Source organism: Eriocheir sinensis, chromosome 62 (assembly GCF_024679095.1).
Source record: "Eriocheir sinensis breed Jianghai 21 chromosome 62, ASM2467909v1, whole genome shotgun sequence".
Lineage (NCBI taxonomy): Eukaryota > Metazoa > Arthropoda > Malacostraca > Decapoda > Varunidae > Eriocheir > Eriocheir sinensis.
The window spans coordinates 6,047,682-6,061,949 of NC_066570.1; the positions used below are offsets into that span (position 1 = coordinate 6,047,682).

The 14,268-nt window shown below is 42.3% G+C and overlaps 2 protein-coding genes across 2 annotated transcripts in view; both read left to right on the forward strand.

The window, feature by feature from the left end:
• Nucleotides 1-2,490: 2,490 nt before the first annotated feature.
• LOC126986685 (TATA-binding protein-associated factor 2N-like) lies at nucleotides 2,491-5,985 on the forward strand. Its single transcript, XM_050843039.1, has 3 exons — nucleotides 2,491-2,514; nucleotides 4,420-4,824; nucleotides 5,744-5,985. The coding sequence occupies exons 1-2, from the start codon at nucleotides 2,506-2,508 to the stop codon at nucleotides 4,810-4,812; spliced, it is 402 nt and encodes a 133-aa protein (XP_050698996.1). The 5' UTR covers nucleotides 2,491-2,505; the 3' UTR covers nucleotides 4,813-4,824; nucleotides 5,744-5,985.
• Nucleotides 5,986-13,870: 7,885 nt separating this feature from the next.
• Nucleotides 13,871-14,268, forward strand: part of LOC126986689 (uncharacterized) — a 2,554-nt gene continuing 2,156 nt past the window's right edge. Inside the window, exon 1 of the mRNA XM_050843046.1 lies at nucleotides 13,871-13,909. Coding sequence (XP_050699003.1) covers nucleotides 13,901-13,909 — 9 coding nt within the window. The 5' untranslated portion in view covers nucleotides 13,871-13,900. The remainder of the gene's footprint in view (nucleotides 13,910-14,268) is intronic.

Sequence of the window (14,268 nt, forward strand, 5' to 3'; positions counted from 1 at the left end):
CACACACACACACACACACACACACACACACACACACACACACACACACACACACACACACTTCCTCCTTCTCCTCCCTTTCCCCTCTCCCCAAATTCGGCACGGCTTCCCTTCTCTCTCTCACCATTACGAAAACTGAACACGAAAATAAAAATATATATAAACAGCACCGAAATTTAAACCGCCATTGTTCGCTGATTTCGGGAGCATAATATTTTTTGCTTTGTGTTATTTTATTTCCACCTTTTCTTCCTTTCTTTTTTTATTTCCTTCCCTCTTCCGTCTATTTTTTTCCTCCTTCCCTCCCTCTCTTTCCCTTTCCTTCCTTTTCTTTGCCGACTTCCTCTTTTCTTCCTCCTTACATCCTTGCATCCTTTTCTCCCTTCCTTCTCTCTCCTGTCTCCCTCCTTCTTTCCTGTTCCTCTTTCCTTACCCCTTTCCCTCCTTTCTTTCTCTTCTTCATGTTCCCCCTTCCCCAACTCTCCATTCCTCTTCCTTTTTTCTCTCCTCTTCTTCTCTTCCTTTCTTCTTTTGTCTTGCGTCCTTCCTTCTTTTCCTCTTTATCTCCCCTTTCTTTACCTTTCCTCTCTTTATGATCTTCTTTTACTTCCACGATTGTTCTTTTTCTTCTACCGTATCTTTGCTGTCCTTACTTCCTATTCCTTCTCTCTCTCTCTCTCTCTCTCTCTCTCTCTCTCTCTCTCTCTCTCTCTCTCTCTCTCTCTCTCTCTCTCTCTCTCTCTCTCTCTCTCTCTCTCTCTCTTCATCTATGCCATCTCTCCTCCTTTCTCTCTCTTCCTTCCTTCCTCTCCTTTTTCTTTTTTGTTCTAATTTTTTCCTGTCCCTTCCTTCCTTCCCTTCAATCCTCTCTTTTCTTTTTCACGCCTTTCCTCTCTTTTCTAGCTTCTTCCTTCCTTTCACCTTTTCTTAATCCTCCACTTCCTCTCTGTACCTTATTTCCCTCCTTCTCCTCCTCCTCCTCCCTTTTCTTCCTTCCTCCATACTTATATTTCTCCCTTCTCCACCCTTTCATACTTCAACCTCCCTTCATTTGATTCTCTCTTTCTTATCTTTTGTGTTCCATTTCCTGTCTTCCCTTCACCGTTCCCCCCCTCTTTCCTCCCTTTCCTCCTTCTTTTATTTTTTTTTCTCTCTCACCTTCCCTTTGCCTCCCCCTCCTTCCCTTCTCTCCTTCTAACTTTCTCTCCACTTGAACCACTAACGCCTTTCCTCTACTTTTCTTCTTCCATTCTATTATTTTTCATTCTTCCTTTCATCCTTTCCTACATACTTTTTCTCTCTTTTCTTATCTTCCTTTATCTCCTATATTTATTCCTCTCCTTCTCTTCTATCCTCCTTTTCTCTTCACCTCTTCTCTTTTTTTTCTCTCTCGCCTTTTCTACCCGATCCTCCTTTCCTTCCCTTTTTCAATTTCTCTTCTTGTTCGTTTTTTTCTTCCCTCCCTTTCCTATCTTTCTCCATTCCTCTTCTTCCTCTTTCACCTCTTCCCCCTATTTTTTCCCTCCTTCCCTCCCTCTCTTTCCCTTTCCTTCCTTTTCTTTGCCGACTTCCTTCCTCCTTACATCCTTTTCTTCCTTCCTTCTCTCTCCTGTCTCCCTCCTTCTTTCCCGTTCCTCTTTCCTTATTCCCTCTCTCTCCTTTTCTTCCTTTATTCATTTGTTCACCGCCTTCCTTCTTCCTCTATTTCTTCCCTTCCTTTTCCCTCAAACGTTCCTCCTTTCCTCCCCTCCTTCCGTTCTCTCCTTAATTACTTCCCTTACCTTCACCTCTTCTGCCTTCCTTTCCTTCTTCCTCTTCTTCTTGTCCATTCCTTCCCATTCTCTCCCTTTTCTCGGCCCCTCCTTTCCTTCCTCCCCATCCTGGCGTCCCTTACCTCCCTTCCTCCCACCTTCCCTCTTATTCTCTCTCTCTCTCTCTCTCTCTCTCTCTCTCTCTCTCTCTCTCTCTCTCTCTCTCTCTCTCTCTCTGTCTCTCGATGGTTTGACCGGGAGTTGGGAATTTGGAGTTGCGGAGGGAGGGAGGGAGGGAGGGGTAGGGTGAGGCAGGGGGTGAGGAGGGAAGGAGTGTTACATAATAGCAACATTAAATTAGAGCATGGAGGAGGAGGTGGAGAGGAGGAGGAAGGAAACAGGGAGAGAGAGGAGGGAGGAGGAGGGCAGAAGGGAGGAGGATTGTGGTTGGGAGACCGGCTGGGGGGTTGGGGTGTCACGTATTGAGGTGTGGTGGGGGGTCAGAGAGCCTTGTGGGGGGGGGGGGTGAGGAGGAGGGTGAGTCCATTGTAAGAGGGGGTGTGGCAGAGTCCGGGGGTGCTGGGGGAAGGGGGAAGGGAAGGTGGGGGTCATTTTCAAAAGGTTCCGGGAGTGTGTCTGTGTGGGGGTGAGGGGGGGGGGTCATGTGGGGGGTTAGGGGGGGGGGGTTGACCGGTTGGTGTCGCATTATAAAAAGACGTCGCGGAGAGTCAATGCCACAAGTCAACCCGACAACATGAAGGCAGTAAGTGGTTCAGGAACTAAGTCACCCCAATACCTGTTTAATAACTTTACCTGGTTTTCTCAATGTCTACCTGGTTCACTACTTCAACTCTCGGTCTAATTACTTCACTTGTCTCGTTCTATTTACCTGCGGAATTATCTCACCAAATTTTCGCTCTTTCTAGCTTAATAACTTCACCTGTTTATCGCTGTGTACCTGGCTGTTTTTACCTGGTTATCTCCCTCTGACGACCTGCTTGATTTCTTTACCTGGTTCTCGGTCTAATTATTTCACTTGTCTCGTTCTATTTACCTGCGGAATTATCTCACCAAATTTTCGCTCTTTCTAGCTTAATAACTTCACCTGTCTATCGCTGTGTACCTTGATGGGTTTACCTGGCTATCTCCCTCTGACTACCTGCTTGATTTCTTTACCTGGTTCTCGGTCTAACTATTTCACTTGTCTCGTTCTATTTACCTGCGTAGTTAACTCACCAAATTTTAGCTCTTTCTAGCTTAATAATTTCACCTGTTTATCGCTGTGTACCTTGATGGGTTTACCTGGTTATCTCCCTCTGACTACCTGCTTGATTTGTTTACCTGGTTCTCGCTTTGTTTACCTCCTCAATTCCACCAACTGGTTCTCACGGTGTCTCTTAATTGCCTCACCTGTCACTTGGTCTAATCATCTGCTGCATTCTTCACCTGGCTGTCTTTCCCTGGTTATCTCCCTCTGACTAATTGATTGATTTCTTTACCTGGTTCTCGCTTTGTTTACCTCCTCAATTCCTTCTACTGGTTCTCACGATCTCTCTTAGTTGCTTCACCTGTCACATGCTCTAATTATCTGTTGCATTCTTCACCTGGCTGTCTTTCCCTGGTTATCTCCCTCTGACTAATTAATTGATTTCTTTACCTGGTTCTCGCTTTGTTTACCTCCTCAATTTCTTCAACTGGTTCTCACGATGTCTCTTAATTGCCTCACCTGTCACCTGCTCTGATTATCTGTTGCATCGCTTCACCTGGCTGTCTTTCCCTGTTCGCCTAGTTCCATTACCTCGCTCGGTTCTCGCTCTGTCTATCTTTTTCATTACTGCACCTGGTTGTCGGTCTGTCTACCCGGGTATGTGTGTTCTTTACCTGTCTGTCTTCCTACCTGTCCACTTGTACATCTACCTCCTCCTCTGCCTGTCTGTCTGTCTATTTGTCTGATTACGCATCTTTCACCGGTATATTTGTCTGTCTTCTTACCTGCCTTTCTACCTGTCTGTTTACTTGTACATTCTCTACGCCTCCTCCGCCTTCTGTCTGTGTCTGCTTCCTCATCGACGGGTGACCAACTGTCTGTCTGTCCTCATGCCTCTTTATTGATTTATTGGTCAATCGGTCCGTTTCTGTCTATATATATGCTCTTCCTATTAATACGTACAATTGTGAGTTGTTTGATTACAAATGAACGAAAGAAGTGACAAATTAACGAAGAGAGAAACGACTCGATCGGTCTAGCTGCATATGGTATCATTTATTTCTTTGAACATTTTAGTAAGAAGAGTAAGCAAAAGGTACTAGGTAAAAAGTAACTAAAATCTTTAGTAGGAAGAGTAAGCAGAAGGTTAAAAGAAAGTATCAGGACACCTCTCCTCCCGAAATCGACCTCTCTTTTTGGACACTCCTTTGACCTCTATTCAGGAGCAGTAAGTAGGGGGCTTATTTCTTATATTTTTCTTTACGCCCTTGAACCGTCTCCTTTGCTGTAAAAAAAAAAGTAAAAATAGGTATATAAAAAATGTTTAAATACGTAAGAGAGTATGGAAGGAACAGTTTGTGAGGCAAGGAGACGCTGAGCGCTGACAGCCGATGTGTTGTGTTGTAGAGCTTGACGAGCTTTATTACTGCCAAGCCTCAGCACTGTGTTGCTGTGTTGCAGGTGTTTGCAGTCCTGAGCGTGCTCCTCCTGGCGGCCCTCGCCCTGGCCAGCCCTGAGCCTGAGCCACAGCCCGGCTACGGCGGCTACGGTGGCGGCTATGGTGGCGGCTACGGTGGCGGCTACGGCGGATATGGCGGTGGACGTGGCGGTTATGGCGGCGGCTACGGCGGCTATGGCGGTGGACGTGGCGGCTTTGGTGGCGGCTACGGAGGTGGACGTGGTGGTTATGGTGGCGGTTATGGTGGCGGTTATAGTGGCGGCTATGGTGGCGGCTTTGGCGGTGGACGTGGTGGTTATGGTGGCGGTTATGGTGGCGGCTATGGCGGTGGACGTGGCGGTTATGGTGGCGGCTATGGTGGTGGATATGGCGGCCATGGTGGCTACGGACGCTAAGGACGAGGCAAGGTGTGTGTGTGTGTGTGTGTGTGTGTGTGTGTGTGTGTGTGTGTGTGTGTGTGAGGTCACTTTATCATGTGCATTACGAGTATGACTGTATTCACCAAGACAACGGTTTGATTTGATATAATCTGTTAATTAAGTAATAACAAAATTTAAATCGTATTGTATTATATATGCCATTACACAGTACTTGTTTTTTGAAAGACGGACGAATGAGTGTTAGAAAAAAATTCATGAAAGGCATTTATTTACAAGTATTACATTATCAGCCTTAACCTGGTAGCTGCGGGGATCATGTTTCTTAAAGGCCCTTCCCTCTAAGCGAGAAAAATGAGAAAAAAACATCACTCACACAAACCATTTCATAATATATCAACGCATTTGTGATCAGTTTATGCATCATCTGTTTTTTGGGGTTTATATCATGGCAAAAATTTGGCCCGTCGCTGCTACACGGTAAAGCCACAAATTTGGCCCGTCGCTGCTGCCAGGCTAAGGGGGAAATTTGGGTACTCGGTCGAAAAATGTCGATTCTCCCTTAAGGGATTAATCTGTTCACTGATTTTTTTTTAATTGTCAAATTATATAATTTATTGAAGTTTTAGGCAGTCAAAGTTACGGTATTTGAAGGCAATTTTACTACACTCCAGTATCCAAAAGTACACTTGATTCCTCAGTGCTAGTGTAAATCCATTTTATATATTGGTTGATTTTTCACTCAAAAGTACGATATCCGTCCCTTAAGCTCCTCAAACACAAACACGCTCATTGACCTGCTCCCTCCCACACATACATGCACAAACAGCCTTACACACCACATAAAAAAAACAACCCATACATTGACCCAACTATACCCCCCGCCCACACACATACCCCCCCCCCCCCCCCCCATAACATGACTATAGTCCCATGTCTTCCCCCACAGACGAAGCCCCCACCTGCTTGCTGTGTGTGTGGAGCGAAGGGGTTCAGCTGACGAAAAGACGTTTAGCAAGAGAGAAAAAAAGAGAGAGCTATGAGAAAAGAAGAGAACCATTATTTGATTCCCCCCCCCCTCGCCCTCCCCCCCACACCAGCACTCCCAAACAACAACCTCCCCAGTGTTTCTTGTTTTTTCTACGAGTCTTGTTTCTAATATTTTCTTCAATAAAATTTCCAAAACAGTGAGTTGTCTGTGTTTGTGTGTCCTTGTACTGGTCGTTGGAATAAGTTGCTGTTTTAATAATCTATGTGCAGTAACATTTATTTAAGTCAATTGTAGTACCGTTATTATCGACAAAAACAATAATGATGGAAATAATGATGATGAAGATGATGATGATATAATAATAATAATAATAATAATAATAATAATAATAATAATAATAATAATAATAATAATAATAATAATAATAATAATAAAGACATCATCATTGTGTACTGTAGACAACGGGACAAGTGTGTGAGTGGTGGGAATCACGAACAGCGAGGAGAATAGTTAACGTATTCCTAATTATAAGTCGGGTCCACGAGAACTGGCGGAGATTTTCCTTCAGGGTTGGACTCGCGGACTTGGTATCATTGCTTGGGTAGTCGTGCTGCGTGCTTATTGGCCTATTTTTTAACTCGTTCTGATGCGCATAAAATTGACTTTGTATTCCGTTCTGATGCGCATAATATTGACTTTGTATTCCGTTCTGATGCGCATAATATTGACTTTGTATTCCGTTCTGATGCGCATAAAATTGACTTTGTATTCCGTTCTGATGCGCATAATATTAACTTTGTATTCCGTTCTGATGCGCATAATATTAACTTTGTATTCCGTTCTGATGCGCATAATATTGACTTTGTATTCCGTTCTGATGCGCATAATATTAACTTTGTATTCCGTTCTGATGCGCATAATATTGACTTTGTATTCCGTTCTGATGCGCATAATATTAACTTTGTATTCCGTTCTGATGCGCATAATATTGACTTTGTATTCCGTTCTGATGCGCATAATATTAACTTTGTATTCCGTTCTGATGCGCATAATATTAACTTCGTATTCCGTTCTGATGCGCATAATATTGACTTTGTATTCCGTTCTGATGCGCATAATATTAACTTCGTATTCCGTTCTGATGCGCATAAAATTAACTTTGTATTCGGTTCTGATGCGCATAAAATTGACTTTGTATTCCGTTCTGATGCGCATAATATTGACTTTGTATTCCGTTCTGATGCGCATAATATTAACTTTGTATTCCGTTCTGATGCGCATAATATTAACTTTGTATTCCGTTCTGATGCGCATAATATTAACTTTGTATTCCGTTCTGATGCGCATAATATTAACTTTGTATTCCGTTCTGATGCGCATAATATTAACTTTGTATTCCGTTCTGATGCGCATAATATTGACTTTGTATTCCGTTCTGATGCGCATAATATTAACTTTGTATTCCGTTCTGATGCGCATAATATTAACTTTGTATTCCGTTCTGATGCGCATAATATTGACTTTGTATTCCGTTCTGATGCGCATAATATTAACTTTGTATTCCGTTCTGATGCGCATAATATTAACTTTGTATTCCGTTCTGATGCGCATAATATTGACTTTGTATTCCGTTCTGATGCGCATAATATTAACTTTGTATTCCGTTCTGATGCGCATAATATTAACTTTGTATTCCGTTCTGATGCGCATAATATTAACTTTGTATTCCGTTCTGATGCGCATAATATTAACTTTGTATTCCGTTCTGATGCGCATAATATTAACTTTGTATTCCGTTCTGATGCGCATAATATTAACTTTGTATTCCGTTCTGATGCGCATAATATTGACTTTGTATTCCGTTCTGATGCGCATAATATTAACTTTGTATTCCGTTCTGATGCGCATAATATTGACTTTGTATTCCGTTCTGATGCGCATAATATTGACTTTGTATTCCGTTCTGATGCGCATAATATTGACTTTGTATTCCGTTCTGATGCGCATAATATTGACTTTGTATTCCGTTCTGATGCGCATAATATTGACTTTGTATTCCGTTCTGATGCGCATAATATTGACTTTGTATTCCGTTCTGATGCGCATAATATTGACTTTGTATTCCGTTCTGATGCGCATAATATTGACTTTGTATTCCTACCAAAACCTTTTGTGAGTTGTAAGGTAACAGATTGCACCGATGAAAACTAATGCAATAATATCTTTATTGATAAGTATGTGCCTTTCAAACTATTATAAATTAAACAAACGACATTCATAACAAAACTAAGTCAGAACTGCGCGTAAACGGACAATGTCCAGCGACTGTTGAAGCTGGGCATTCTTTACTCCTCTTTACTACTATAAAGTGCTAGGCTACAGTCTAATTAACTTATTTATTGTAAGATTTCTTGGTATATTTTTAGGCCTGGCTTGGTCATAATGTGTAGTGATGCTACGGAGTCATAACGGAAACATTGGTCTAGGGCAAGAACCTTCTCTTTTCTTTCATCGTCCTCTCATTATTCCTAAAATATGTGGGTAATAAACTAATAAATATCCATAAGGAAGAGCGATTATTAGAATAGCTACATTTATATACAAATAGTGTTTATTTTAAGAGATAACAGAACGCGAAAGATAGTAGGCTATGTCATGACGAATGAAATTGCCGCAGCTTAGATCTAGTAAACAACAGCCAATGAGCGGCGCACAGACCGTCACTCAAGCAATGACGCCATGTCCGCGAGTCCACCCCTGAAGGAAAATCTCCGCCAGCTCTCGTAGAACCGACTATACTTTCATCAAAGATCCTTGCAAACGAAATATTCAGAAATGAACTCCTCGCTTCTCTGGCCGCGTCCCCCACCACTCGCCTGCCCATTATTAGTATTGTCACGTTATTATTGATGATATGAACAAGCCAGTGCTCGAGCCGCCTATGCGATGCCGCCCGCTAGCACTTCCTTACACGCCCTCAGCTTCCTGTGGCCGAGCCCGCGGGAGACGCCGCAAAGGAGGTTTGAGCACTGGCTGTCTCACTTCAGTTTGCGTTATTGTTATTGTCATTACTGTTAGCATAGGATGAGGGGCGCGTTACTTCACCCACCCTACGACGCCATCCCCTGGGATTTCTCAACCAAGACTCAAAGGAGCCCCCCCCCCCCCTTCTCCCCGGTTATAAATAGCTCTTATGTGTTTTACCAGTATCGATCCATGGACTTGCTCATTCCACGAGGTTTGTGGGCGCTGCCTTGGTCTCATCCACAAAGGTTTGTCTCTTACACAAACAGCCCGGTGATCAGGGTCGACTTCTGGAATTCACAGATTCTGCGGGTAAGTGGCTTCGATGCAGTCTCACGGAGAATTCGACGATGTGACACAAAATCCTGTACGCCATGATTTTGTGGACACTTATTGCCAAAGGCGCCACTTCGACTCCTTGGGTCTTGCTCAGAGTCCGTGTCTCATAGTCATGCAGTATGACTGGTAATGCGAGCGACTATATCGTCACAGATAATATAATAATAAAGCAAAATAATGCAAAAAACATTAAAAAAAACCCCACAATATAACGCCTTGACAGTGATTTTTTTACAAACATTTGTCCGGCCAGCACCGGATCTCTTTGTCATGCATCAAAGTGTCTGTGCACGTGTGCATATGTACACACACACACACACACACACACACACACACACACAATATATATATATATATATATATATATATATATATATATATATATATATATATATATATATATATATATATATATATATATATATATATATATATATATATATATATATATATATATATACAACAACAACTACTACTACTACTACTACTACTACTACTACTACTACTACTACTACTTAAAGTACTTCTACAACGACGAATAATAATAATAATAATAATAATAATAATAATAATAATAATAATAATAATAATAATAATAATAATAAAAATAATAATAAAAATAATAATAATAATGATAACATTAATAATAAAAATAATAATAATAATAATAATAATAATAATAATAATAATAATAATAATAATAATAACAGCAATAATATTATTAATCATAATAATAATGATAATGATAATACAGTAAACCTTCGCTTTTACGGACATCGACATAACGAATTTCGGCTTTAACGAACTTTTTTGGCCCGGCCTGGTGTATGCAGGTATGTACCGAACAATTTCGGTAAGTGCGGGGTTCGGTTCGGTGGTGGGCCGGCCGATCATGTACACGAACGTCGGTCGGCGGCCACGTGGGTGTTCTACATAGCGCTGTTGGACGAAGTACATAGTCGAAGGCGTTCCGTCTCGGCAGCTCCCTCATCCTGCTGGCTGTCCTCTGCTTCCTAAATTCCGCATCGCACTTCCTTCCCTTGCTCTCCTTTGCCGCTATCTTCATGCTGAATGCACCACTGTGCTTGCTGATTGCATGCCTCCACTCCTCCCATGGCCTCGCTTCAAACCGCTTTCTACCCAAGGCTGTCCATATATATCCTTGTTCATTTCCTAACGTAAGAGCAGTGACATCTCAAGTAATGGACGGCGGACTCTTTTGATTTTGCGGCGCCCTTGTCATTAAGCCGCGAATTTTGGAAAATTAACCGCTTTGGTGCGAATCGCCATAACTCCCTTATTTCTGGGGCTACAGAAATGTTTTTGGTATCAATCGACGGCAAAATGAAAGGGCTATAGTTTGTAAAAAGCGACTGGGCTCCAAAACCGACTCCAAAGGGTTAAAAAATCGAATAAATTCGCAATAAACGGCTCTGAAAAAACCTATTTTTGAGTTCCCAACCTTGAAATCCACTCATTTTGGGGGGAATTTAAAAAAAAGCTTATTGAACAAATACTTTAGTGCTACCAATGTGCTTTCCAATATGATGCATAACATTTCCCTACTCCCAGTAGTTTCGTCGCTAGAGCTCGAAACGTAAACTTTGCCGTTGTTGTCTAGTGTGGCATTGCTATTGCCTCTAGAAGGCTGTAATTTGGCAAGTAGCCCCTCTTGGCAATGTAGTTTGACCAGTTCGAAGGATTTTTTGATAGCTCGATTCCAAGTTTGTCGTCGAGCCGTCACAATATAGCCTGTTTTTCAGCCCTTTTGCCGCGATTTGGACACGTCCTAGTTTTTTGCTTACAACTTTTTTTCGTTTATTTAGTGCTTTCCAATTTTTCTCTGATTATTAATCTGCATTAATAGAGCTTTCATTTGCCACCAAGAACGCCTTCCTAGCTTCAGTAGTTTTTGCTCGAGCTCGACCAGAAGTCGCGACGAAAATTCGCCGAATCTGACTCATTTCACGCGCCGCGACGAAAAACCTTCCTGACGCCACAAAAACTGATATATCTGCATAAAAATTCATATATGAACACTCAAATATGCGGACTATCTTGTATTAGAATCAGTTTAAGATATCTATATAAAAAGTTACTATTTTTATATAATCATTTCACTATATAAATCAACCTATATTAAGCGCCTTATTATACATGTTATTTTTTTTTTATTTAGTATATTCAACCCTATTTCTTCCCATTTATGAATAATACATTTAATTTGCTTGATTTTAATACCAAATTACAGCCTTCTAGAGGCAATAGCAATGCCACACTAGACAAAAACGGCAAAGTGTCTGGAGTTCGTCAAAATCGCTCTCAAAAGGGTTTACGTTTCGAGCTCTAGCGACGAAACTACTGGGAGTAGGGAAATGTTATGCATCATATTGGAAAGCACATTGGTAGGGCTAAAATATTTGTTAAATACGTTTTTTGAAATTAAAAAAAAATGAGTGGGTTTCAAGGTTGGGAACTCAAAAATATTTTTTTTTCATAGTCGTTTTTTGCGAGTTTATTCTATTTTTTACCTTTTCGAGTCGGTTTTTGAGCCCGGTCGCTTATTAAAAAATATAGCCCTTTCATTTTGCAGTCGATTGATACCAAAAACATTTCTGTAGCCCCAGAAATAAGGGAGTTATGGCGATTTGCACCAAAGCGGTTGATTTTCCAAAATTCGCGGCTTAAGACAGGGCTGGGGCAAGTTTCCGGTCCATAGTGTAGGGTTCACTGGTAAGGGTAATCAGTAGCTGTTATTTCATCGCTTTCACTGGTATCTCTGTAAAAGTCTTCCTTTCTCTGTATTTCCTCCTTCCCATAACTTGAATTATTTCATGTTAGTATCGAGGCGCCTCTTCTAACAAAATTGATCCTCTGTAATCTTCACTAAGGGCAGCGCATTCAGGACTTTTAGGCTACTGTGTCTTGCCCTTGGCTGCCTCCTTGTCACAAAAAGAAAGTAAGGTTGGAAAGGAAAGTTTCGTTTAGTCGGCGCAACATCTGTGGTCATATGCCGGAGAGAGACAGAAGGGGAAGGAATTATAGGAGAAGGGAACAGATCACAGGAGACGGGACACAGCCCCGATTAATACCTGGTACGTACCCATTCACTGCTGGGTGGACAGGAGCGTAGTGTATCGGAAAAGCCGCCCAAGTTTTTCCACTCCGCCCGGGAATCGAACCCAGGCTCTCCCGGTTGTGAGCCGAGTGTGCTAACCACTGCACCACGAAGCCCCCTAGAAAGTAAGGTGCACCAAAAAGTATTTCAGTAAATGGAAATGTGTCGAATCGATGATTTTTGCTACAGGTGGAAGGGGAGAAAAAGAGATAGGAATTAAATAGGAGATGGGAAAGAATGATGGTAAAAAGAACAGGACACTAAAAGAAGAAGAAAGCAACAGAAACAGACGAAAAGGGAGGAAAAGTGAATTGAAAACTATGACTCAAGAACGGACTTAGGAAGGAGGCTGAGTGAGGTACCGAAGGGAAAAGGTGTGTGTGGGTGTGTGGGTGGGTGTGGGTGTGGGTGGGGTGGGGGGGGGGGGGGGGGGAGAATTGAGCGAGGAGAAACAATGTATCACGGAAGAAGACGAGCTGTTTGGTTTTCAGTTATATTCCACCTTCGCTTTTTTATTTTATAACAACTGAACACATATAAAAGAAAGTACAATTAAAATCACAATAATGATAATGATAATAAAAATAATAATAGTAATAATAAGAAGAAGAAGAAAAAGAAGAGGAAGAAGAAGATGAAGAAGAAATAGAAAGAAGAAGAAGAAGAAGAAGAAAAAGAAGAAGAAGAAGAAAATGAAAAAGAAGAAGTAGTAATAATAATAATAATAATAGTAATAATAATAATAACAACGTTTCAACAAGGGTGGCGCAGATACATGATGATCTGAGCCGGTATTTCTTCCTCAAGCTTTTCTCTTTTTCCTTCAAGCTCGAGCTGCCCTCAAGGTCGTGCGTGCATCCCACCTTCTGACAGCCATCTATTGCCATCTATCTATAGCCTGTGAGTAAATGGTGTCCCAGTGAAGAGTTATCCGGCCAGCCAGTATTATGGGGGGGGGGGTTGAAAGCTCGTATTCTTAAGCACTGTTCCGGCACGTCACTTTCTCTGTTTGAAAAGCCTCCCTTAGATGTTGCTGGGTTATCCATGGACTGCTTAGCGATCCCAGTGATAGTTCTGAACGCCTCTCGTGGAAGTTCCTGGATTGGACTGTTTTGTGATCATGTTAATAATTTTCCACGACTTCTGTATCTTGAAAGGGAAAATCGCCCATGAAAACTCGGTCAAATCTTCTCTGTGGCCTTGGAAAGTAGTCGCAATGAGAGGCCGAAACGTTAAGAAATAAAGACTTGGATCCCTTTAGTCATCTCTTACGACACGGCGGTGAGTGGGGAAGTAACACGTTCTTGGGTGTGGTCGGGTTGAAGAAGTAGGGTGAGGGGGCTGAATTGGGTGAGGGGGGTGAACTGGGTGAGGGGGGTTAGGGTGATTCTGCTGTGTATATGGGATAAGGGAGGAGTGGTTACTGGAGGTCAATTGGAGGAAGAAAGAGGGAGGGGGAGTGCTGTAGAGCCAGAGGTCCACGGGAGGATGGGAGAGGGGGAGCGTGTCATTCAGGGCCAGAGGAAGCGGGTTGTAGAGGGGAGAGGTGTGTCCGGATGGGTGAGGGGGTGAGGGAGGTGTCGCAGTATATAACAACGCGGCGGAGTGCCAGCTATACGAGACAATTCGACAACATGAAGGCAGTAAGTAGCTCAGGAAAGTTCTGTGCTCCGGCTTGTCAACCTGTCCACCTTCTCTGTCTGTCCACCTGTCCACCTGGCGATCCAAGTCTACCTCACCTCTCCACCTGTTTGCTTGGCTTAGTCTACTGACACACTTTCCAACATGCTTATTGTCGTCAGCATTTCCTCGACTTCTTACTGGACGTTTTAATTTCTCTCTCGTTACCTTTTTACGCCTACCTGTCTGTCTACCTGTCCAGCTGTCGAGTACACGTCCACCTTGGCACACTGATTACTCTCTAACGTGTTTATTCTCTTCAGTATCCGCCACGCTATTTAAATGTTGCTGTTTTATATTCCTATCTAGTTCGGTATTTAAA